This window comes from Thamnophis elegans, chromosome Z, assembly GCF_009769535.1.
Source record: "Thamnophis elegans isolate rThaEle1 chromosome Z, rThaEle1.pri, whole genome shotgun sequence".
NCBI lineage: Eukaryota > Metazoa > Chordata > Lepidosauria > Squamata > Colubridae > Thamnophis > Thamnophis elegans.
Genome location: NC_045558.1, coordinates 88,239,616 through 88,266,470, shown reverse-complemented (window position 1 = coordinate 88,266,470; position 26,855 = coordinate 88,239,616). Strand labels below are relative to the sequence as shown.

Below are 26,855 nucleotides of genomic sequence, written 5' to 3'. Positions count from 1 at the left end.
TATATGTTGTTTTTATCATTTCTAAGCTATATTTGTAAATATAAGTTTAACTATATCACTAAGATTGATGTCTCTTTTGATATCAATTGGAGGAATATGACAAGCCAGACCAGTTTGTCAGACTGACCAACCTGTTGCACAAAAATCCCAAATGGTGCAGAAAGTTGGAGTTTACAACATACTTGAAGTATTGTAGGAGTCATCAAGGCTTATTGCTGACAACGTAACTTCATGCGGTTCCTGTTCTTTAGCCCTCCAATCCAATGTTCCCCTTTACATTTTATAAGATGTAGCTGAAATATGGATTACATAGTCGATTTTTCCTGTGCTACGAACTATGGAATGAAGAGTGGGGCTAGTTTCAGTTTATTCTACTGCAAACTGAGATTATTTGAGGGAAAGTGGAGAAGTACCAATATTATGGCAGTGTCTGTATGTCACATGAATCAGTGGCTGTGATAAAGAAATGAAATGAATTATTATATTATAGAATAATAAACAAACAAAAAATAAAAATAATCATAACTTACCACCTCTGCATCTCCATAAAAAGCTGCTAAATCCAATGGAGTACGACCATTTTTGTCAGCGTGATCTGTAGCAGCTCCACTCTCTACCAAAGTTCGCACTACTGAAAGATGGCCTTTTAGGCAAGCCCAGCTAAGAGCAGTTAATCCTTCTTTGTCCATTAAGGAAATTGAGGAGCCTGGAGGAAAAAAGCAAAGCTGCTTAAGTCCTTGCACAAGGTAAAATGATTTACACCTCATTCTTGTAGCAATCTTTCAAAAAGGTTTGGACTTATTTAAGAATGTATGTATCTCTTTTAAAAGAAATACTGCTTATATTAGCTTGATAGATACCGTAGAGAAAAAATGTTACCAAATAGCTTGCTGGAGTAGCTTGTAGAGTATTTTATGGTCAGAAAATGGCTTCGCAACTTTTTCACTATATGTTGGAACAAAATTCCTTAAGAATGAGACAAAGTTATCTGTTGATTAGTTCTCCTATCTAATCTTAAATTCTCCAGAAGCATCTCAGTTAAATCATTCTTTCATTAAAACAAAAAACAAAATGGCCTAGTGGGTAAAAGAGAAGAATAACAAAACATAGAACTAAGAGATAAAAAATGAGATCTAAAACGTATGGCCACACAAATTATAATTTCCTTCCCTCTGGGTAACAGTGTCAACTGGGCAACTCAGGAATAGGGAAGCCTTTAGAAGCCAAAGTTGCATAACACATTATGGTTCACTAGTCCTTCCCTGTATCCCAAATCTTGCCAGCTGTTCTTTCCAACATATAATATCATCTTGTTCCCCACAAGAAAAATGTTGATGTATGTATAATTGAGTATTTGCTTAGCCTACTTAGATTAATTGAGTAATTGCTTAGCCTACTTAGATTACCAGGGCAGAGGCAGAAATCTGAGATCCAGTTCATCTATTGACTTACTTGTTGCCCAAAAGAATCTCTGCCCAGGTTGCTTAACTGGTCACCCAGTGTGTGTTGAAATGCTTCTCTTGCTGGCATTGATGACTTCAAGCTTCATGCTTTAGAGAGTTGGTTGGGAAAAGCTAAATATTTTATGGCCAACTGAATTATATTGGTTTGTTCCAGGAAACTCCAGGCAAGTCACAGTTAAATGATTATACCTAGACCCTATCAGTGCCTTGGAGTTAATGTATTATCATCTAGATATGGACAACATTATAACTAGCCCTGTGTCATGATTATATAATTTCCCAATCCTGGTAATAATAGTTTATTCAATTTATACGGCTACTTAATTGAAATAACTCAAGGCTGATAAGATTGACTGCTGTTCATGATCTTTGTGGGGTAAACTGACAGATTACAAAGGTTGATTTCAGGTGCCTTATGAATTCAGATCAAGTCTGGAAAATGCCTGGTGAGAATCTCAGTGATTTCACAGTATACATAACAACAGGAGGTTATGAGAAATTGTTTTTGAGTGCCTTCCCTCTGTATACCAATTTGAATGGCTGCCTTGCTTATTGTAGATTTTAGACAGATGAAACAAAACAACAACAACTGGAATGCTGGTTTGGAAATACGAGAAGTGAAAATGGGAAAAATTCAAATCTGAGCTTACATCATGGCAATAAAACAGATTTAGCACATTTATTGCATCAATGAAATGCATTCAATGGTTTTGTTTAAGCTAGAAAGCATCCTCTCTGAGCAGAGATCATGTGTAATTTCTGTTGGAACAATTCTTTGCTGATAAAAATAAATCAAATTCACCAATCTTTTGACTCCATGTAATGGCTGGAACAGCATTGTGCTATATTACCTGGAATTCAGTTTTGCCTATGGAGTCCAAGGAAGCAGGGTTGTCTTTGGCATTCTTTGGTTACTTGTGGCTTATTATTGTGTACCTTCTATATCATGTGAACTGCCATATAGAACACGCCTCCCCTGAGATCTGGAAATCTGCTTGGGCTTCTGGAAGATTTTGAAGGCTTTTTTTCTCAAGGGATATGATGTCAGTATCATCTTGTATTTTTCTTTCGTTTTTATTCTGTTAGCAGTTCTGTGAGGTGCTTTTGCTATTTTTAAATTTGTTAATATCTTACAGCTATTTGATAGGGTGGCTTTTTTGGGGGGAGGGGGGGAAAGCTGCCCACAGTTACCTGATTAAGATGGTCACCATGTAGATTAGAGAGAAACATAGATGGATAGAGAGATCTTTATCCCACAGAAGATTAATACAATAATGAAGAGTGTTTTTACATTCTTTCTTATAAAATCTAAGCCTGGACAGTCACAGTGGCTCCCCTCTCTTAATACAAACTATTACTGATAATCTAATCTCCTCGATAACAAAATTCAGCAGAGGGTGAGCTATATTTGGAGTAGTATGTGATCACAAAAATAAAAATAACAGTAGTTTCTACATAGATGCAATGGGTAGATGGGTGGTTTGTGAAATACATAAGTATGTGTTGAAAATTAAAATAAATTGTTGAAAAGTTGTTTTTAAAAATATCCGAAATATTTCCAAAACATAAAACCATTGATTGAAAATAAGGCAGTTCCCAATTGCAATGAAAATGTTTTGACCTTGAAATAAACTCTTCTGGCCTCAGTCGATCATATCTCTATTCTTCTGCATATGAACGATGTGGTACAGAATCAAAGAATGAACACAATTATTTATAAAAATGGGAAGACCTGTATTCTGGAAGATTTGGTCTTAATCTTACAATTTTTCAACACTAACCTTGTCCCAATAAGAACTCCACAGTGCCCAAATGCCCCTCTGAAGCTGCCATCATTAGAGGAGTCCGACCTTGTTTATCTGCCATATTAACATCTGCACCATGGGTGAGCAAGAGATCCACAATCTGAAAACACATAAAGAATACACTGGGTACAAACTATCTACATAAATATTATGTTAGAAGTACCATGGATTTTTCTGCTAAAAATCACAATCTTTTTATGGCTGTTGGCTGTAATTAACTTTTTTCTGGAAGGGGTGGAGGAACCCACAGGCAGGGCAATGGTAACAAAAAAACCACAAACAAACTATGGGATATATCCCATCGCATTCTTGCATACCTTATGTGTCTGTGACTCAAAAATACATTAAATGCTTCTTAACTGAAACACAGAAAGACTAAACAATTCAAACTAAATTTCAAGATGCCAGTTACTAGGGGCCACCAGAATCTACAGCTAAGAGTCTGAGCTTCTCCCTAATTGTAGAAGGGTGTATTCTAAGTAGTTCAAGAATTTAGCAGAAGAGTCATTTTGGGGGGGGGAGGGGGGCTCTTCCTAATGGATGAGCTCAGAGGTTTGTAAAATGTTTAAATGCTTTTGTAATTATTGTGGTTTATTGTTGATTAGCGATTCCTATGATAGATCTTCACGTTTAATTTATGTATCTTTTCATTGGCTGAATTCTCTTACATCCCCTTCCCCAATTCTTCTTCACTGAAATTCCTTTGTTTAGATTTATGACTCTTTTACATTTCAGAAGATAGCTTATCATACTGATTAACTTTCTATGTTGACTTTGGCAGGTTTTTTTCCTGCTTAACACCGTATCATCTTTGTTTTATTAATATTTAGAATTGCAACTTTTAATTACAAGGTCAATCACTAAAAGAACAGTTATTTTACCAATACAGTAAAGATTACTTTTTTTGTTTTTGATTCTCTTTCTATATAAAAAATTAAAGTGAAACTTACCTTGATTATAAATACGAACCTAATTGTTTTTAAATCATATGTATTCCTAATAATGTTATTAATTTTGATTTACTTGCCTCTGAATATTATTATTTTGTTTATTTATTTAAATATATTTTGCTTCAACCATGTACCCTACTTTCAAGTAGATAACTTTTTCTAATATTGTTTCTTCAACCACATGAGGAAACTTCAACATAAGGATTTATGAAAATATATTTACGCTTCTTGTTTCTTTCAGGTTTTCTTAGTATTTCATAAACTTATTGGTCTTGTTTTAACTTATCACAGAACTAATGTTTTTATTTCTAAAGTGAACTATTTAAAAAGAGTTAAGTTAACATAGTAAAGACTTAATAGTATCACTCTTTTTTGAGAAATTTTAAATGAATATTGTTTTGATGTATTTTTTCCGAATGTACATTTAAAATTTATTAATTTGGTAATATATTGTACATTTCTGGCCCTTACTATTTTGTATGCTTTGATTTTATATACATTTGTCAATTTGTTTTATTATTTTTTCAACTATAAAAGAGTTCCAACATACAGGATATTTTGAATGCAATCAAATGTAATATTATTTGTGAATTAATTGTTTGATATTTGTTAAAAATAATATTGAGTTTGTTTATGGTTATTTTTCTTCTCATACAGTAGTAGTTGGGTATTATATATTTTGTTTTAAATATCACTGAATTTTATGTTGCTTTAATATTGCCTACTTTTAACCTTTTAATTTTTGTTTTAATTTAATATTTAGAAATTCTGGGCATAGAATAAAGTATTATTTTTCCAAAATGAGTAGGATAATAAGGAAGAATCAAAGATGGAGGAAATACTGTTTGATTCCTCTGTACTTTTCTTTCATTGCAAATAATTTTTGCTTCTACAGCACAATTGTGTACTTTTTACATAAGAGAAATAGCGACCATCAATTAGTTACTATTAAATTCTGCAAGCACTCAGACTGCACATCAAATTAATACATGTGATTTACATTATCTGGAGCAGCGGTCCCCATCATTTGTGGTTTGGTTGCCTAGCTGGGGGAGAAAGAGAAATCGGGCCATGTGTCAGGCCGGTTTTCATGCACGCACAACTCAACTTGCACAGGTTGAGCTGCGTGCATGTACACACCGGCTCACTGCTTGCACAAGTTGAGTTGTGCACAGCCCACCACTCACATGGCCCGGTTGCGAATAGGCCACGGCTTGGTAGTAGACCACATCCCAGAGGTTGGGGACACCTGATCTAGAGGTCCTCCAGGATAAAATGTGCCAGAGTGGATGTGAGGGCTTTGACTGAATATATGAAATATCAAATCCAGATTCTGGTAAACACAGTGACTTCACCTTCCAAATATATCATATCTGTACTTACAGCCCATGAAAAGCAAAATGTAGGATTAAGAAAATTCTTTACTGAAAAAGCATCCCCAGAAGGTCCCAAATAAAGGGCTGGTTTAATAAGAAAAAGAATAGCTGTGTGTTTAGCACGGAACCATCCAAAAAATGATAATTACATTACCATACTTCATTTAGACAAGAATACAACAAAACTATCAGGTGTTAAGAAGTCTCACTGTTTGTCCTCTCTCTGGTAAACAAAGAATTAGCCTTTCTCTGGCACTCAGTCACAGGAACATTACAGGAATGTAGGTTCTCCTTGGACATTCCTATACCTGCCTATATGTGGAAGGAATATTACAGCCAATTATTCCCTGACCCAAATTGTACTGGATTAGAGGAAGCCCAAAATGATTTACCACTCCTGGAGAAGATCTTCTACTCACCTTTGTTGTTTAAATGTCACATTGATTGGTGGGATTTCTTACTTGTAGGTTTATTTACTCATATAAATAATTCCTGCCAAATTCCAGCTGGTTGGGAATTTTCTATTGTAGTCATCATTTATAAAAAGGGTGATAGGGTTGGTCCTTCAAATTATAGACCAATTAATCTAACTGATATCATAGCCAAATATTTTTTATATAAGTTTGAGGCTGGTAATTGAAAAGAACTAGCTACTCAAAGAGCAAATTAGATTTGGGTCTGGTCACTCCATTATTGATAACAATTTCATTTTATGTCATCTAGTAGAAAAATATACAGGAAATGAACTATTTACTTTCACAGACTTCATCACAATATTTGATTTAATAAACAAGGACTTGCTTTGGAAAAAATGTATAGACCTAAACATAGACTCCAGCCTCCTCTCTTTAATCAAGGCTTTATACTGAAACTTATGCCTAATGCTATATACAGGATCAACAGTTTATCAATTTATTAATAGAAAGTTAGTTTATTTTTATAGTTTATTAACAGAAAATTTGTACCAATAAAGAACTCACATAAGGTTGTATACTTTTTGTTTAATCTTTATGTTAACATTTCAAAGTCCCTTCATTCAACAAATATGTATGTGCCTTAAGATATGTAAACATCCTGCTTTATGCAGATGATATGGTATTAATATCTTATATCCAGGTAGGGATGAGAATACAATAAGTGCAAAACTAACTAACTAGTTTTCTGGAAGAGGTGGACTAGGTGTAATTAGGGCCCAGGAAATGTATACAACAAGTCAAATTCTATTTATACTTAGGACTGGCTTTCACAGAAATAGGTTCCTAATTGCCTCATTTTAAGAAGAATTTATAAGGGCACAGTGTATGCCAATGCCACAAGATAATTCACCAACCCTAGTTATGTGGGTTCTCTACTTCCAATCATAAAAATATATAACACCAAAATAGTCCCAATGATTACATATAGTGCAGAATGTGAAGATATATAAATGCTGATTTATTGAAATAAACTAAATTGAACTGTTCAATTGCTTAGTTGTATCCAACTTTTTTGATCCCATGGACCAGGAACTAGGATAACTTGGCATGGCCAGCTCAGTGCAGCCAGCTCACCACTGCTGAGTCACTTCTGCTAGCTGACTACTACCAAGTCACGGCAGAGCAACTCAACATGGTCAATCCACAACTCACCATGGGCAGCCAGAGTGAGAGCCAGGAGGTGAGCATAGAGCAATGATGATGGCCAGAGACTTCCCAGTGGAGGAAGAGCCAGGTGGGTAGGCAGGCGAGCAGGTGGGTAGAATGCAGAGTGGCAGTGGATATGGTTGGGAGCTTTCCTCTTTTCACACATGCCACTGCTGCCAAACCAAACTCTGCATATCCAAAGTGGTTGATATTTCTCCTGGCAATCTTAATTCCTGCTTATGATTCATCCAATGTAATTGCTCGGATTGCGCAGACCCATAATTTTTTATACACCTGTAATTTTTATTAATAATTTTTATATACAAAAATTGTATATTTAAATGTGTGGGGAGAGTATGGTGTGACTGGGATTGATTGAATGTTCCCACTTTTATTGTAATATTGTTGTTCTATTTTAACTTGTATTGTGGGGATTGATTGGTTGTATGCATGGGTATGTTAGGTGGGCTGGGAGTTTAGCCAGATCCTCCTGCACTGAGTGCTTTGGCAGAAGTGCTAGGGGGACCGGGCCTCGGTCCCAGCCCTTGGATGTGTGTGTCGAAGGGCCTGCCGATGAATTCGGTGGCTTGGGGAGAGGGTGGTGGGACCACAGATGCGGGAGTGGATTGGAACATTGGGGTCATAATGGGGAGGGGCAGATATGGCGGGAACTTCAGGGCTAGCCATTACTGGGGAAGGAGGGTTCCCTATATCAGAGGTATCCCTCCTTCCGGCCCTGTGAGTTCCACTCCAAGGCCAGATGGTGTGAGTAGTCAGGACCCTGGTCTCAGGTTGCTGATGCTAAATGCCAGGTCTGTGGTTCACAAGGCTGCCCTCGTCCAGGACTTAATTATGGACGAGGGGGCAGACCTGGCATGTATTACTGAAATCTGGCTGGGCCCGGAGGGAGGCGTCCCCCTCACAGAGATGTGCCCAGAGGGTTTTCAGGTGCTTCATCAACCACAACCCCAGTAAAGGGGCGGGGGAGTGGCCATTGTTATCCAACAGTCCTTAGCTCCTCATAGGATCCCTGCTCCGGAGCTTGTCGGGTGTGAGTCCTTGCTGGTGAAGATGGACCTTGCGGGTCAAGTGGGCTTGTTGTTAACGTACCTGCCTCCCAACAGCGTGGCAACAGCCCTCCCCTTGCTCCTCGAGTCAATAGCCGAGCTGGCGGTTGAGTTCCCCAGACTTATGGTACTGGGGGACTTCAATTTGCCTTCGCTCAGCGAACGCTCTGATGGAGCACAGGAGTTCATGGCTTCCATGACAGCCATGGGCTTGACCCAAGTAATCCAGGGTCCGACTCACTCAGCGGGCCACACACTCGACCTCGTATTTCTCTCGGAGCAGTGGAGTTGTGATCTTGGTCTGAGGGGTAGTGAGATCTTGCCCCTGTCATGGTCGGACCACTTCCTATTGAGGCTTGACTTTCGGAGACCAATCCCCCGCTGTAGGGAGGAGGAACCGATTAGGTGGTTCCACCCCAGGCGTCTTATGGATCCCCAGGGTTTCCAGATGGCGCTTGGCGTTATGCCTGATACTCTCGCCCGCAGTTCGGTGGAGACCTTAGTCACTACTTGGAACTCAGTAGCGTCTGAGGCTCTCCACCGAATTGCGCCTTTACGGCCGATCCGCGGCAGTGGATCCAGGAGGGCTCCTTGGTTTACCGAGGACCTCCGGGAGATGAAGCGCCAAAAGAGATGCCTAGAGCGCCGCTGGAGGACCAGTAAATCCGAGTCAGACCGAGCACTCTTAAAAGCCTGCATCAGAGCATATCTATCGGCATTACGGACAGCAAAGAACAACCACATTGCCGCTCTGATTGCGTCCGCTGAGTCCCGCCCTGCCGCCTTGTTTAGGGTGACCCGCTCCCTCTTAAACACGAGGGTTGCGGGGAACCCTTTACAAGGTAGAGCAGAGGAATATGTCCAGTTCCTCGTGGACAAAGTTGCTCGGCTTCGGATGGACCTGGACTCCAATTGCGCAGAGCCAGCCGAGGTACCGGGGGAAGGTCTTGAACGACACCTCTGGACTGATTTTCAACCTGTTGCTCCTGATGAAGTGGACAAGGCCATGGGAGCGGTGAGTGCCTCCACATGTGTACTGGACCCGTGCCCCTCCTGGCTGGTCGCGAACAGCAGGGAGGTGACGCGGGGCTGGATCCAGGCGATGGTGAATGCCTCTCTTCGGGAGGGTTTCTTTCCACCGGCATTGAAGGTAGCGGTGGTGAGACCCCTCCTGAAGAAGCCATCACTGGACCCAGCCAGTTTGAACAACTACCGTCCAGTCTCCAACCTCCCCTTCATTGGGAAGGTTGTTGAGAAAGTGGTGGCCTCGCAACTCTGGCGGTCCTTGGATGAAGCCGATTATCTAGACTCCTTTCAGTCTGGTTTCAGGCCTGGCTACAGCACGGAAATCGCTTTGGTCGCACTGACCGATGATCTCTGGAGAGCCAGGGATGGGGGTCATTCCTCCATCCTAGTGCTCCTTGACCTCTCAGTAGCCTTCGATACCATCGACCATGGTATCCTTCTGCGACGGTTGCGAGAGGTGGGGGTGGGAGGCACCATTTTTTGGTGGTTCTCCTCCTACCTCTCGGACAGGTCGCAGTCGGTGTTAGTTGGGGAGGAGAGGTCGACCCCTAGGCCCCTGAAATACGGGGTTCCTCAGGGTTCGGTCCTGTCCCCCCTGCTATTTAATATCTACATGAAGCCACTGGGTGAGATCATTCGACGGCACGGGATAAAACACCATCAATATGCGGACGATACAGTTGTATCTGTCCGCCCCGTGCCAACTCAGTGAAGCGGTTGACATGATGTGCCAGTGCCTGGAGGCTGTTAGGTTCTGGATGGGGGTTAACAAGCTTGTACTCAATCCAGACAAGACCGAGTGGCTGTTGTGTTTCCCTCCCAAAAACTTGGTCAATATTCCATCACTCAGGCTGGGGGGTGAAAATCTACGCCCCTCAGACAGGGCTCACAACTTGGGGGTCCTCCTGGATCCACAGTTGACTTTAGAACACCATTTGTCGGCTGTGACCAGGGGGGCATTTGCCCAGGTTCGCCTGGTGCACCAGTTGCGTCCCTACCTGGACCGGGAGGCGCTCGCAACAGTCACTCACGCCCTCGTGACCTCAAGACTGGACTACTGCAATGCGCTCTACATGGGGCAGCCCTTGAAGAGTATTCGGAGAGTTCAACTCGTCCAGAACGCAGCTGCGCGAGCGATTGTGGGTGCACCTTGGTACACCCACGTTACACCTATCTTCCGCGAGCTGCACTGGTTACCGATCAGTCTCCGGATACGCTTCAAGGTGCTAGTCGTAACTTATAAAGCCCTTCATGGTATTGGATCTGGGTACTTGAGAGACCGCCTGCTGCCAATTACCTCCAACAGACCCATTAGATCTCACAGGGTTGGCCTCCTCTGGGTGCCATCTACCAGCCAATGCCACCTGGCTATTACCCGGGGGAGGGCCTTCTCTGTGGCAGCTCCGGCCCTCTGGAATGAACTCCCCGCAGGGATTCGGACCCTCACCTCTCTCCAGGCCTTCCGAAAAGCCGTCAAAACCTGGCTTTGCCGGCAGGCCTGGGGGTGATGAGTTCCCTCCCCTCTCGACATGTATGGCTGTGCGACTGTTGTCTACTTTTATTATTTGTATTTTGTCTTTTATGTTCCCCTTTTTCCCCCCTTTAATTGTTCGCTGCCCTGAGTCCTCCCGGAGAAGGGGGGCATACAAATAATACAATACAATACAATACAATCCAGCCTAAAATTTCAAATGATGTTCTTTGCATATTAGTTAAAGAAGCAGGCTTACAATATGCAGCCTTGTCATGCTCCTTTCCCTATTTTGAACTAATCAGTTGTTCCATGTCTGGTTCTAAATGTTACTTCTTGACTTGCATACAGATATCTCAGGAGAAAGATAAGATAGTGTATTATTCTTATCCCTTTATGAACTTGAGACAGTTTGTTGTAATCTACACAATCAAAGGCTTTAGGGTAGGCAATGAGGCAGAAGTTTTTCTGTAACTCCTCTTCTATTTCCACAATCTAACTCTAGTTCCTCTGTCTCTTCAAAAAACAATTTATACTTCTGGTAGTTCTTGCTACACATATTGCTGAAGTCTAGCTTGTAGAATTTTGACCATGACCATGCTAGCATGTGAAATGAGCACAACTCTATAGAATTTTTGATAGTGCCCTTCTTTGGAACTGAAGCGTAAACTGATCTTTTCCATTCCTGTGGCCAGTTTTCAAAATTTGCTGGTATATTGATTGCAACACTTTAATAGCATTATCTTTTAGGGTTTTAAATAGCTCATCTGGAATACTAGTATTGTTCTTGGAAATGCTTCTCCCAAGGCCCACTTAATTTCACACTCCAGGATCTCTAGCTCAAAATCAGCAAACATACCCACCATTGTTATCAGGGACATTTAGATCTTCCTTGCATAGTTCTTCTGTGTATTCTTGCCACCACTTCTTAATTTCTTCCACTTCTGTTAGGTCTCTACCATTTTAATTCTTCATTGTACTCGACTTTGCAGGGAAGATTCCCTTAATATCTCCAATTTTCTTGAAAAGATCTCTGGTGTTTCCCATTCTATTATCTTCTTTATTTCTTTGCACTGTTTGTTTAAGAATGCCTTCTTCTCTCTCCTTGCTATTCTCTGGAAATTGGCATTCGATTGGATATATCTTTCCCTTTCTCCTTTGCCTTTAGCTATCCTTCTCTACTCAGCTATTTGTAAGGCCTCATCAGACAGCCATTTTGCTTTCTTGCATTTCTTTTTCTTTGGGATAGTTTTAATTGCCTCTTGCACAATGTTGTGAATCTTTGTCCATGGTTCTTCGGGGACTGTACTACCAAATCTAATCCTTTAAATATATTCATCATCTCCACTGCATATTCATAAGGTATAAAATTTAGGTCATATGTGAATGGCTTATGGCTTTTCCTACTTTCTTCAACTTAATGCTGATTTTTTTTTTTACTAAGAAGCTTATGATATGAGTCATAGTCATCCCCAGATCTTGTTTTTACAGATTGTGTACAGCTTCTCCATCTTTGCTGCAAAACACATAATGAATCTGAGTTTGGTATTGAGCATATGGTGATGTTTACATGTAGAGTCACCTCTTTGGTTGTACTCCAAGGCCAAATTTTCCTGTTATTCTGGTTTCTCTTAACTTCCTATTTTAATATTCCAATTCTATAAATATATTTTGATATTAGCTATAGAAGTGAAGTAGGTTTTCATAGAACCAAAGTTAACTTCAATTTCTTCGGAATCAGTGGTTGGGACATACATTTGGATTATTTGATGTTGGTTTGCCTTGGATTCTAATTAAGATCATTCTGTCATTTTTGAGATTGTATCCCCATATGCTTTCCCCACTGTTCTATTGACTATGAGGGCTACCCCATTTATTCTAAAGGGTTCTTGCCCACAACAGTAGATATAATGAAATAGATACAGTCTACTTTTGAAATGTCTCTGGGGATGAACAAATCTATCCCAATTACAGTCCTAAGGCAGAGTTGAGTATATTCAAAGCCATCTAGTAATAGTTTGCAGAGAACAAACTTGCATATTAATAGCAAGACTGCATTCTTTCTATCAAAGGCATTTTTGAAGAGAACAAAATATTTAGATAAAATTGTGGTTAATTGTAGCAGTGATAAATTATTATGAACATGCCCAATTGTCTTTTTTGTATTTATTTGTATATTTGTATTAGTTTTTCTATTTTGATAGTCAAATAACTAAATCACTAAAGATTCTATTCTACTATATTCTATTAAGAATTTCTTCCAGATGGGTTTCATACAATAGAAGATAACCTTTTTAATATAATTCAAAAAATGAAGATATGGAAATAAAATTCAATTTTTAAGGTGAATGTTAATGATACGTATGATAAATTATCATCTAAAGTAGAATAGAATAAAGAAATTAAGAATTTCAGATTGGACATTTGGAATTATCCTTAATTCTGATAATCAGAAATATTTCTGCCAATCCATCAATAGAGATACTGCAATGAACTTGACAAAGATCACTTGAAAAAGAAGAAACAGTGGAATTCTAAGTGCAGCAATCAGACAATCCCCCAAAGTACAAGGATTCAATTAGGAAACAAGAGGTGGATAACAATAATAAAAGAAGCTGAACTTGTAATAACAACAGAAATGGTGGACAAAAAGCATGAAAGGACAGCTTCAGGTGAAGATGAACTTCATGGTTTTGGGTTGAAAAGTCTGATTGATCTACACTTACTCATCACCAAACAATTTAGAATGAACAGAACAGAACAGAACAGAATAAAATTCTTTATTAGCCAAGTGTGATTGGACACACAAGGAATTTGTGTTTGGTGCATATGCTCTCAGTGTACATAAAAAGGGAAAAAACCCAATACATTCATCAAGAATTACTAAATTAATAATTATTAAATTAAGAGGTGAAACCAATTGAAGATTGGTTAACATCTGGTAAAACATACCTGATAATAAAAGATCCATCAAAAGAGGCAACACTAGGCAACTACAGGCCAATTACCTGCTTACCTACAACTTTCAGATTGCTAACTTATGTGGTAGCTGATGCAGTCCAACAGCATCTAGCTACTCAAGCAGAAAGGACACCACACAAACAAACAGCAGAGGAGCAAAAGATCAGCTCCTAATTGGCAAAATGATTTTGGAAAACTGAAAGAGAAGGAAGATCAACTTGAATATAGCATGGATTGATTATGTGAAGATATTTGATTCTCTTTCATGTGATTGGATCATCAAGTGCCTAGTAAATACAGACATCAGAAGCTTTGTGCAAAGATCAATGGCAAAATGAAAGACGAAGTTGTCTTTCATGGAAATGGTAATAGACTAGTAGAGGTTAATATCAAGGAGGATATCTCTCATAGAAATTCACCAGCACCATTATTATTTATTATTGCATTGATTCCTCTGTCAACAGTAGTGAATAAGTCAGGCAAACATGAAAAACATTTGTCAGGCTCACTCCTTTACATAGACAATCTGAAGCTGTATAGAAAAATAGTATCTGAAATAGAATCACTGCTCAACATTGACAGCTCATCATGGTGGACTCTTTGGAGGACCCCGATGATAAGCAGCCAGAGCCAGTTCTAGAAGGGCCCACATGCAAAAGCAGCCAGCCCCAGTACAACCAGATGGACAGCCATCTGAGCAGGCAGAGAGATTGGATAGACCAGTAATTAGTAAATAGTTGTCATCATTCTGAAGATGAAGCCATAGAATTACCTAATACAAGAGTCAGCCAGCTGCAAAGTGCATACAATCGAATAGAGTAATATAATAACTGAGCTGGACAGAACCTTGGGGGTCTTCTGCCCAACCCCCTGATCAGGCAGGAAGCCCTATACCATTTCAGATGAAAGGACCCTGCAATACTGCTTGTACAGAATGAGCCCTGTCCTGCTGAATGTGCTACATTTGGGGTTACGTTTATTAAAATGGAGCAGCAAGTACAAGCTGAAGAAACAGTGCACCAACTAGTTAGCTGCTGCAAGAAGATTTTACAGCAATAGTAAAGTAAAAACAAAGTAGCAACAATGGTGCATTGTAATATCTGCAACAAATATAACTTGCCTGTAAATACTGGAGGGACCATAATAAATAAAATAATAGAAAACAAAGAAGCTACAGTGTTCTGGATTTTTAGCATTATAACAGACATTAAAAACTTTGTATAAAAAAAGGCTGCTGCAGTACCTGGAGACAGAAGAATAAAAGAAAAATACAAAGATCTGTAAATAGAAGCAATCTCAAAATATCTGTAACACTACTTGATCCCCATTGGCACTGAAAAAAATCACCATCAGTTAATTGAAGAAGCATTTTTGATTGGAAAAGTTTACCTTTTATGACAAAACCTTTAACACTATCAGTTATATACAAATAAAAAATTATCCTGGAAGCTAGAACAACAAATCCAAGATGAATAAGAAAAATGTATTATAAGACATTTTCAGACTGAATCTGGAAAAGTAACAATTGCCTCAAGTTATATTCTGAATACTATATAGCTCAAAATCCAATAATTGTAAGTTAAACTCAAGGAACTTCCAGATCAAAGAGATAGAGATTTTATGAACTACTATAATTACATAAGGATGTTACAATGTTATCAGGAACTAAATAACTTCTTTCAAATCAATTAAGTTCTGATGCTTCATTATGGTATGGGGTACTAGCCAGCTATTTTTGATAGATTTGTTTATCTCTCTGGCATCAGAAAGAAAATAACCACAGAAAAACAGGAGTATATATTACTGAATGATTTGAAGCAATTAGAGTGAACATATAACCCAATGCCTTTCCACATTATGGTCATATGAGGTCCTCTCTTAATGTGTGTGGTCCTGAGTTATGATAGCAACTGCGACTGCCAGGATTGCCTGAACACTACCTATAATGAACCAATAATAAACCAAGGATTATATGTTGAACTTTACAAGATTTAAGTGAGGTGGATTAGCACATTTGAATTCCAAACATGCTAGTTGCCTAACATGTGTTTCAGAACCAATTGTATAGAAGTTGGCTGCTTCTACAGAAGTGGCAAGACTTCCATGTGGTCTGAATCAACTGAAAGCTATTTGTGTAAACAGAAATAAACAATATGTAGAAGTTCATGAATGCCTATGAAAAATAAAAGAAAAGAGTGTCCAGATTTTCTCAGACCTCCCAAGTTGTTCTTAAATGTCTACTTCAATGAAGAGGCAAAAACTAAAAAAAATCTTCAGTGGAAAGTTAATAATTCAATAGATTGTAAACTTGAATTATTAATAAGATAATGATGAAATATTTTGAAAGTTTTGTTTTAGAATAATCTAGTTTACATGGTTGATTTCAGTACCTTCAAATAAGTAGAAATGCACTAAAGCAATTATAGAAACAAGAGGGAATATTGAGAGACTTGACTTAATTCAAAAACCTCATAATATATCATTTTGAACATGAGTTAGCCTTGATTCACAAATTATTGGTGGTAAAACTCATAATTCAAACAAATAAAAGATCGCATGATTAAATGTGTGGAGAATTTGAATGTAGTAATAGAGATGCAATAATTGGATTTTTAATATAAGATTAAATTTATTATGAATAATAGAGACAAATGGGTTCTTTTGCCATTGAAACATCACTTCACTTTTACATACATTAATGTATGCAGAATTAGCTCTGTATAAGTTAGCTGTTTCATTAGTATTACATGTTTCTTATTGGAAAATTCTTTCTTTGAAAGAATAGTTTACTAAGTTGCAGGACTATGCTTTTACCTCCAAAATAACATTTTATCTTAAAAGTAAATCTATCATGGAATTTAATACAAAGTGGAAACCATTCCAGGACTACAGTTCAATATGTGGATTTGTATCATACCTAAACTTTTTCAATGTATAGTCTACATTTCAATTTAATGGGATATTTAAATCAGAAAAGATTTTCAGTCTCAGGCTATTATAGCTTACAGATTTATTGGGTGATTTATCTATGCGTAAAGCCTTAATTTCTTAAAGCATTATAATATATTCATGATTAATGATATACTAGAGGTATATAATACCAAAATGTTTTATATTTTATTTACTCACGTGCTTTTTAATTCACTTTATTTGAGGGTTTTTTTGCTGTTTTGCTTATCTCTTTAAAATGTTTGTCACTAAAATGTTTAATATCCTTTTATTTTTTAAAAAGGAAGAGAAATATCCTTTTTTAAATAAATATGGCAATGTGGTAAACAAATAACAAATAAGAAGTCAGAACCCATTACCATCAAATGAATGAATGATTGAATAAATGAATGAATTTACCTATGTCCTTTAAAAATCCTATAGCAATAAATGCAATTTATCAAAAATGGCCTCAAGGTCTCTAGGATATTCCAACATGCCTAAAATGTCCTTATTTTTTTCCTTCCTTTTAATCATACATAATTCTTGGAGACTAACTGGACAAGTCCCTACAGTTTTCTCGCGTTACTCTTACTAACAAGAGACTCACATACTCTGGCTGATGAAAATAACAAATGTGGTCCCCAAAATATACAGAGTATACATATTATTACAGCTGTACAGCTGTATTACAATACAATAGGGAACAGCTTTTCCCTCCCTCTTATTCTGTTACCTGCCAATGGCCTTGCCTAACGGCACTGAATAAAGGAACAATCCCTCGTCGGTTGGGCTGGGCTACAGCTGCTCCTTGCTCTAGAAGCAGACGGCAAACATCCAACTTGCCTCTTCCTGCTGCAGCAGTTAGAGCTGAAGAAATAAAAGACTGATTAGAAAAAATGATTACAGACTCTCAATCTACTTTAAGAAGAACAGAAATTGAAAAAAGAAGGAAAGAAAGGAAAATGGGAATGGATTCTGGATATAGTTTCCAAAACTTTTCGAAGACTAGCTTGTTAGAAGCAACTTCTGGAGAATGAGTAATACTTCTTACTTTAATACATGTATTTAGTTTTCTCCCTTTGCAAGAATTTCCATTCCTTGGCACTGCTGATATTAAAGAGTTCTTCAGTTCTGCTACATGTAGATTACTCTAGGTAATTTGCTAATTTGTATATGTACATAAAAATACTTCTAGATTGGAATTAGAGGTCATTTATTGGAGCAAACAGAAAAAAGTTATTTTTCTATAGCCTTAAAAGCTAATAAGATTATGTTATTTTATCCATAAAAATAGTTTCAAAAGTAAGATAATTCTTTGTTTTTAAACATTCCCAAAACTTTTCTCCTATATATGTTAGGATACAATGTAGTTTCTAAGATATAAAATTATGAGATATAAAGGAACACTGCATGATAATTTTATCATCCCCTCAAAAATGAATCTATTTCTCATAGTATTGACAATTCAATGCAGTATTATTGATGAACAATTTCAATAAAGTGAGATCTACCGCACTAAACAATTGATATGCACTTCAATTTCTTGTCTCAAAAAGGGGTATTTATTTACTTATGGTGATTTTATGTCACAGGGGAGCTTAAAAATGTTTTTTAAAAGAAGGACAAATTCAACTGATAGTGCTGAGGAGCTATTATAATTCCTGGATTTTCTTTCAAACTTAACTGCATGACAAGCTGCACTTGATAACTAAAATGTATTTCATTTTTAACATCTGAATCAAAATTCAAATAATAATTTACTTAAATACATATATCATTATAGGACACAAAACGTGTCAGGATTGAAATATGCTGACCACAAAATGTCCCAGTCCAAATTCACTGGGCATGTTTTAACATCAGAATAGTCTGTTCCTTTCTGATACTAAATACTTTGACTTCAGAACAATCTGCTATGACCTTGGAAAATTTTGTACATCTGTTTTCTATTGCACACAAACTGGGATCAAACCAAAGAACATATCTAGACATGAATCTAAATTCATAGAGCTGAAAAAAAAAAGTATAAAATGGGGAAGAATCCCATCCTTTTGTTCTCTTCAAAGTCAGAATACTGCTGCTTTAAAAAGCCAGAGTTTTGTATGTTTAATTTGGAAACTGTTTTTGATAATTTGTATTTTTGAAACTTGAAGAAATACATATATACTATATGTACAGTAGTTATATATGCAGGATCTTAAATAATGCAAAATAAGACAATTTCTTTTATTTTACAGGTAGTTCTAAGAGAGTACAATAGGACATGTAATAGTTCTGCTATTAGGTGTCATCTCACCTAATGACTTACTGACTGCTTCACACCATCAAGATTCCAGTTCCAATTGTGGTTGTAAGTCAAGGACTACCTGTAAGCCTCCCTAGTTTTGGAGCATCAAGTAGGCAGTGTAAAGAAAATATTGGAACTTAAGCTGAAGAGACTAAAGAAACACCTGGAAAATTTAGCTGTTGGTAGTGCAACCATAGCTAGTAAGAATTTATAGCCAGTCATACAATCAACTAACCCAGTGGAGGGGAAAAATAAAGAAAGCTAGAGACAGAAGAGAGCCAAGAAAAGATGATGAGAGAAGCCTTGTTAACAATGAAAACAAATTTTCAATGTCCCTCTCCCTGGAATAGCTAAGCCTCCCCTCATCATAAATTCCCCTGTCCATATTATCATTACCCTTTCTTCCATCTCTAATACCCACAGCTACTAGGCACCCCACTCTCCTGATTATCCAATACTAGACACAAAACCCACCTCACAGTCAGATGGTTGTAATAAATCTTGCCAATCCTCATTTAATTTTCCCACATCTAAGCAGTAGAACAACTACTATGATATGTGGGGATTCTCAGTTTATGTAACAGTGATGGGTAGATTTTTACCTGGAATCTTGAACATTCCCAGGTTCAGAGTTATATAGATTTTAGGAAGTACAGCATACTTCCTGAGGGTTAACATCAATTTTGCTAGTCTATTTGTATTAAATAGGGGCAATTCCTTTTTTTTAGTAATAAGACTAATACTTCTGCAGCATTAAAGGCTGCAGTGCTAAGATGGCAGTAAAATTTTGATGTCTGTTGATGTGATAAGCTTATTCTTTGGAATAATTCTAGTTTGGAGGTAAAACTTTAAAATTCATAGTCCAACAGAGGTATAATATTTTCAATCAGCTTATGACAAATTTCTAGGTTATTGTAACAGAATTTGGACTGGTAAAAATTAAATATCAATATATCCAATTAAAACATCTTTTGATTTCATTATTAGCAAGCACCCTGAATCACTATCAGTATTAAAGTACATTTGGATAATTCCAAATCTACAATGGGTGTATAGAATTCAAGGAAATATTATTGTCTATGACAAGTTGAAATGAAGTTAGTTATTTAAAATATTTGGAAACAAAAAGATGATTATACTTATTTTAACAAACCTATTGTTAGGAGTATTAAATTGTCTTAAATGTGAGTTTAAGGTGAAATTGATTAAATAATTTTTTAAAAATCTATGTAGAATGTTGAAAATGGTTCAGCTCTCAAGAGCATTATTCTGAAAATATAAAATAAGAGACACATAATGTGGGTTTATTCCATAATAATTTAATTTCCATGTTTTTCTTAATATGGTTTTGCAAAGAATAATATAGAATAAAAGTGTAAATGTGATTTTGAATTGTATGCTAACATTTTGGAATGTATCAATATGAAAAATTATAGATGTAATTAGCATGGATTAAAATAATATATAAATTACTGGGCACTTTAATGCTGTATTATAAGTGAGTTTTTTTTTTTAATTATCTGCAGGATAATTAAAAAGTGTGTCTGCAGGATTGAAAGCTTTTAATCAAAATGACAAAAACAGTGTTGCACTGTCGTGATGCAATCCACCCCTTTTATACATATAAGCAATGAATAGTATTTTCATAATTTGCTTCTTTAGTATACACTGAATTATATAATCTATTGTGTTTTCTGCCCTTTTTCTCTTGTTTTCTTCTTTGGATTCTTTGGATTGTTTCCCCCCCTTTTTATATACTAAAGCAAAGAGAAAAAAAAGAAAAATGAAACTATGTTTAGCCAGTGGGTGCACATACCACAATATAATACTAAAACTATGGAAGAAATCCAGGACTGGAGTATTTCATGTTTTTTCAAGTTTTTAAAAATGCTTTATAAACTGATGTACATTTGTGCAGGACCATAGCATTAAAACAAACAAACACACATACAGACATACCCTATTATTCATATATTACCATCATGTAAGTATAAACTATGAACTAGGCTTAAAGTGGTTGATCAATTATCCCTACTTTCAATAGAAAATATGTGAAGAAACTAGAAATATCCTGCCTGCAAATCCCTAACCTCATTTTAAGTTAATGGTAAAATGAGAGGGGAAAGGCTCTGTCATTTAAAAGCACTCCCACTGATAAGAATTAATAATGCCAGATAGGAATGTAAATGAATCTGTAATAACTGGGAAATACAATAAATCATTTAAGTGAAATGGGTGATATAGAAATATGATAAATGAATGAATAAATAAAATAATATATCCGCAAAAGAGGTCTGGTGAAATACAATTTATTGAGATAGAAACAATGAAAGCTGCCATTTTCAATATTCTGACAATTCCTTGTGGAAAGCTTTTTGCTGCCTGTCTGACTTCCTTTAGAATCCAGTCTCCTGTGGTTTGCTGCATGTTTGTGTTGTTGCTTTTTCTTTTGAGCTGAACTTTTTCTTCAGTCCTTAAGACAAACAAGCTGCAAAAAGCTTATCTTTGCTTGTTTCCTTCATTTCCTACAGTATTCTTCAGCCTGGCAGTCACTCAAGGTAAGTAACATACAAATATTGTCACCCTCTTTTCAGGCATGCAGTAAATTTAACAAACTAAGTTGTTAAAAGGGATTGAGATTGAAGGGCAGAGGCAGAGAGCTTAGTTTCAGCATCTAAAAAGGAGGACAGGGAAGAGCAATACGTTTATGCCTCCAAGCTTTTTTTTGTTTTCTTTATTGAAGAAATGTTGCTTTCTGGGGAAGGAGGGGATTAAGCAAGGGAAAGTTCATCCTGAAGCTGCCACATTTGAATCCAGGTGGCTGACTTCTCCAAAGCCTAAGAAGAGCCAGGAGTAGTTTGCAATTTCCTGAGAGCAACCTCCAGTATGATTTCATTGGATGAGCATGGAAGCTTGTTTGGAAGTCTCTCTGGTATTGGAATGCAAATCTGGGACCTAATCTAGTTGTGTTCTTTCCCCCACTCGACTATTTTTGGCTTTGCAAAACTTTTTGCTGCTTGTTTGCCTCCTTTATGGACCCTCCCAGGGTCTCCCCACCCATGAAATATCCCATGCTCACTAAACAGGCCTCACATTAGCTTAGTGGTGGAGCTAGATCAGAGAGAGTAAGTGATAGGTGTCATTACGCAAGGCTGTCTCACTTAATGGTTGTCACCATTTGCAACTATAATAGGCAGGCTCCCTTACATTTGTAGGTTGAGGATTATTTGTATATCTATGTGACTACACTGTGAGTTAGAATATTATACCAGAATAAGATTCATCTTTTTTACACAACTGAATGATTACAGAAAAAGACTAAAAATTAAAGTACATCTTTTTAAATCAACATATTTAAAAGTTTTTAGAAATATTACTGATTAGAAAATCAATCTAACAGAAAAATTAATCTATCTATATCTGAATGAATCCTAAGGATACTAGTTTTCCAATGTATTGGATAATGTTTATGAAACTTGAACATATACTATTTAATTAATATCTTAGCTATCTAATTAACTGGCAAACAAATGAAAACCTGTATTTCCTAATTCATGTGGCACTCCCAAAATTAAGAAAATTAGGGAAGCAATTTTGGCACTGCAAAGACTTCCCACAGATCAAATCTTTGAATAAATCCACTATGTACCCAAGAGTTATGAACATTCTAGCTAAAAAAGTTACCTGTCTCTCCCCAAAGGCTGTCAAAACTGTTGATTTGTGCTCGCTCCACCTCCTCTTCATCTTTTTCTGGGAGATCAAGCAGGTAGGACACAATCTAAAAACCAAGAATCTTGTCAGTTCATGAAAGATGGTTGCGCGTGTGCACCCCCCGTCCAAAACAACACATAAATCAAATTACTTGGCACCATTAAAATAATTGTCTTTATGAGACAAATGCACTTTCTACACTCAGTGGAACAATGTAAAAACTAAAAGGTTAGCATAATACTTTCTTGATCTACTTTCTTGATCTACTGAAATGAAGTATGATATTTACTATTCTGGCTACATTATGTTCAGTTTGGTTAATATGGTAACATACCTTTTCCTGGGAAGATATTGATGCAATTATCTATGTTTTAGTTAACAATGGGGGAATCTTACTTGAGGGTGAGTGGGTGTCCTAAAGCTATTTCTTGAGAGGCATACTGGATTGGACTCCCAAAAGGAAAATGAGGCCAAGACAAAGAAGTGGATGGGCACCAAATCACAAATAAACATAATATTAAATTAAACTTTAAATCAGAAGTTCTCATTAGCAAATTAATCTCTTGTATCTTAGTCATGAGTGATCAATTCAAACTTCTGGTTAAAGACATGCAACTAGGATTTTTCCATCTATTGCAAAGATACAGAAGGAAAGGCTGACAGCCAGACAGTGAGCCTGACAAAATGAAGCTTCTCTAGACAAGGAGAAAACTGTGAAATTGCTCACTTGAGATCTTTGTGAGGAAAGGAGGATCCAGAGGGTTCTTATAAGCAAATAAGAGTCCAAGGAGAAAACAACTTGCTCAATCAAAGCTTGTTTAAAAGACAAGGTTTGTCTAATCTATTTTCTAAAACACTTTTGGATGGAGACAATTTAAAGTGTAAAGAGACTGAGAGCCCAAAGCCACCTGGGTGAATGTACCAGAGGTGGATTGCTCCCAATTCGGCCTGGATCAGGCGAACCGGTAGTGGTGGTGGCGGGAGGCTGCGCCCACCCGCCCAGGAGCATGCCCAAACCAATCGGAAAAAAATTGGCAACCCACCACTGGAAAGTTCCTTTTATCCTGGGAAAAATTAAAGAAAACTAAGGATATAAAGACTTTTAAAAGAACTAAAAGCAAAAGGCTTGCTGGGAGTTTGGAATGCAAAAGTTAACAATGGACTAAAGGGACGGTTAATTTTGAAGTATTGCCTTATTTAAAGTATTTTAAATTAAATAAATAATATGCAACCATGGAAAAGGGAATTATTTAAAATTTCTAAGAAGAATGATATTTTAATCATTCTGCTAAATAAAGACTAAGTAGAAAAGGGAAACAGAAAGATCATGTAGTGTGTCAAAAAGAATTAAAGAGTGACAGAAGGGGGAAAAGGCTCTTTTTAATTTTTGTTTCTTTTTTCTGGATTACAAATTAGGGGGAAAATGCCTACTATTAGAAAAGCAGCAAAAGTTGAAGAAAGTATTAAAGGATCAGAAACTCAACAAACAGAAATAAGGGATTATGCCAGTCTTTATAAAGGAAGTTTGAAGAATTAGGGGGGAATGTACAACATCAGTAATTGTATCTTGTCTGCATCAATTAAAAGAGATCTGGCTACTATCAGAGAATGGAGGAAAATGTACAAAAATGCAAGAAAACATGTATAAAAAACTTGAAGAATCTGTATTATAGATGAACTATGAGGTAAGTAAATTTGATGATTCTGAAGAATGTAATATTTTTTTGAAAGTCACAGATCTTTTTCAAAAATAGACATGTTCTGGATTTCTAATAAATTTGCTATCTACTAATAAAGTGAAGATATTACCAAAATCTTTTAAAGATCAGTGACTTTAATATATAACAGCAAAGGCAGAATTTTCAGATAGGGGCTAAATGAAACTTTGTACAAAAAGAATCAATAATTGAGGTACTGTAGATAACTTGAAATGCTTTGAAATTAAATAAAGGCATAGACATAAACATAGTTTGGATTGCAATTAAAGCATTTATGAAAGGATAACTTATACAGCAAAATGTTAAAATAATGGGAGATAAAAATGAAAATGGAAGAATTAAAGTGATCTCCAAAAAGAAAAAATGTCTCATATCAAATTAAAGTTTTACAATGCCAGGTTTGCATTGCATGGGTTTTTATCGTACAATAAAGTTAATGTAGATTTCAAAAATAATTATGTGAGAAATACCACATTGAGATTATGGAATAAATATAAACTCAGGTTGCATCCACAGATACCTTTATGTTCTCAGCACTGAAAGCATTTTATAATAAACAGCAGGCAAAGAAAAATGGTCAAGATATTACAACTTATTAATAAAGGAAGAGAAAAGTTCAAGTTGAAATCAAGAGAACATTGCAGAGGGATTTTGTTTTCAATAGTTTTCATATGCATAATTAAGATAAAGATTTAATGAAGGCATATAGTTGTAGGGATTGAACAATACAAGATAGAATTTGAAAATTGACTTATGTACAAATAATGAACATCTGACTGCAAAAACGTATATATTTTTGGTGAAATTTGAAATTGAAGAGGAACAAGTGAAAAGACTACATGATAAAATAGGCAAGAATTTTAGCTACAACTTACAAATAGATTAATGGGAAAGCATGTGCCTAAAGGAACTGAAATTAATATTGTGTTAAAGGGGAACTTTTACAAAATGATATATTGTTGATATATGACACTAGAGAAATTATCTAATAGGCATAAAAGTACTTCTAATCAATGTTGAAATTGTAATAAACATGAAGGAACATTTTACCACACATGATAGATTTGTGAAAATAAAAAAAATGATAAAAAGAATTTTGAAGATTAATATTGAATTGAAACCAGAACTTTTTTATTGGTACACACACACACTACAGTAGGACGAAGCAGAAGGCACCAGCCTGAAGATGGCGAGTGGGACCTCGTCGAAACATCCCCAAGATACTCTCAATCTTACACGGGAAAAGACCCGAATATGCCAAGACCTGCATACCTGTACCCGTGAAAATCTACAAAAACACACACACAAACACAGGGCTTTTATAGCCTTTTTTAATTGAAAATGGAAGAAAGTGAAATTGTGGTTTCTAGTTTTAATGATTGAAACAAACAGACTGAATAAGAGTCTGAAGGAATTATTGTATTATTAAGGTGGAAAGTGGAATAATGAATTAATTTGTAACTTTTGTGAAGAGGACTGGAAATCATTTCTATTTCTTCTTCCCCTCTTTAATTTTATTCTTTTCTGCAATTTTCCCATCTCCTTTTCTTTCTTTTCTTTGTATATTTTTGTATTAATCTTTTATTTATATAAAATATTTATTAAAAATTGATTTTAAAAGAGAGAATGTGTCTGTCAATATTTAAAATACTGACTTTTAAAGCTCTATATATCATGGTTGCTCAACTTTTTGGCTCACCTGTGCTGTACTGAGTGAAGATGAATTGACTTGAGCCACATGTAAATATATATATAATACAGTTAATGTATATAAATAACAAAAGCCTTGTTTTTTATATATTTTTTGTTATTTTGGGAGGCCATATGCCATTTGTCCAGGGCCACATGTGGCCATGCACTGTGTGTTGACATATATTCCTTATATAGTCCAGTACCAGGATCTTAAAATTTGATCATTTTGACCACAACAAAGTGGTCATTATCTAATTGCTAAACTTAAAGTTGATGTTAATTCACACAGACAGACTTCCAGATTTTTCTATCTTCAGGTCTTCAAATGTTGCATCCACTGCCCTGTAACTGATTTTCCCATTTTTGCTACTGGTCAGTGGTCACCCTTTTCTCTTTTCTTCTAAATGAACCTAGTCATTTGTGTCTTAAGTGAAAACTCTGGATTGATTTGTTATATGGTCAATTTGGGGTTTTTTCCTTGGCTATTCATAGTATTCTCAGAAGCCTTCACTAACTCCAAAATGCAAACCAACGCTAGTTCTCTCCTATTCTGCTTTTTCAAATCCAATGTTGGTTTTCAGAGTGTCACAACAAAACCTATTGCTTGCATGATTCTGATGTTTGTAAGCATAGACACAACATTGTATCTGAATATCATTTTAAGACCCTAACTAGTACACTATTAAGTGCTAGTCTTTGGTGTACTTCTTGATTGCTATTTCTTTTACTGTTGATAGACAATCCTAAAAGACAGGCAATGTCCACACTTCAATTA

General features: G+C 36.4%; 1 protein-coding gene across 1 annotated transcript in view; it reads right to left on the bottom strand.

The window, feature by feature from the left end:
* TANC2 (tetratricopeptide repeat, ankyrin repeat and coiled-coil containing 2) overlaps positions 1-26,855 on the bottom strand; it is a 335,865-nt gene that overhangs the window by 16,557 nt on the left and 292,453 nt on the right. Inside the window, exons 19-22 of the mRNA XM_032236790.1 lie at positions 22,644-22,737; positions 17,406-17,539; positions 3,245-3,368; positions 531-706 (exon numbers count right to left, since the gene is read on the bottom strand). Of these exons, the coding sequence (XP_032092681.1) occupies positions 531-706; positions 3,245-3,368; positions 17,406-17,539; positions 22,644-22,737 (528 nt within the window). The remainder of the gene's footprint in view (positions 1-530; positions 707-3,244; positions 3,369-17,405; positions 17,540-22,643; positions 22,738-26,855) is intronic.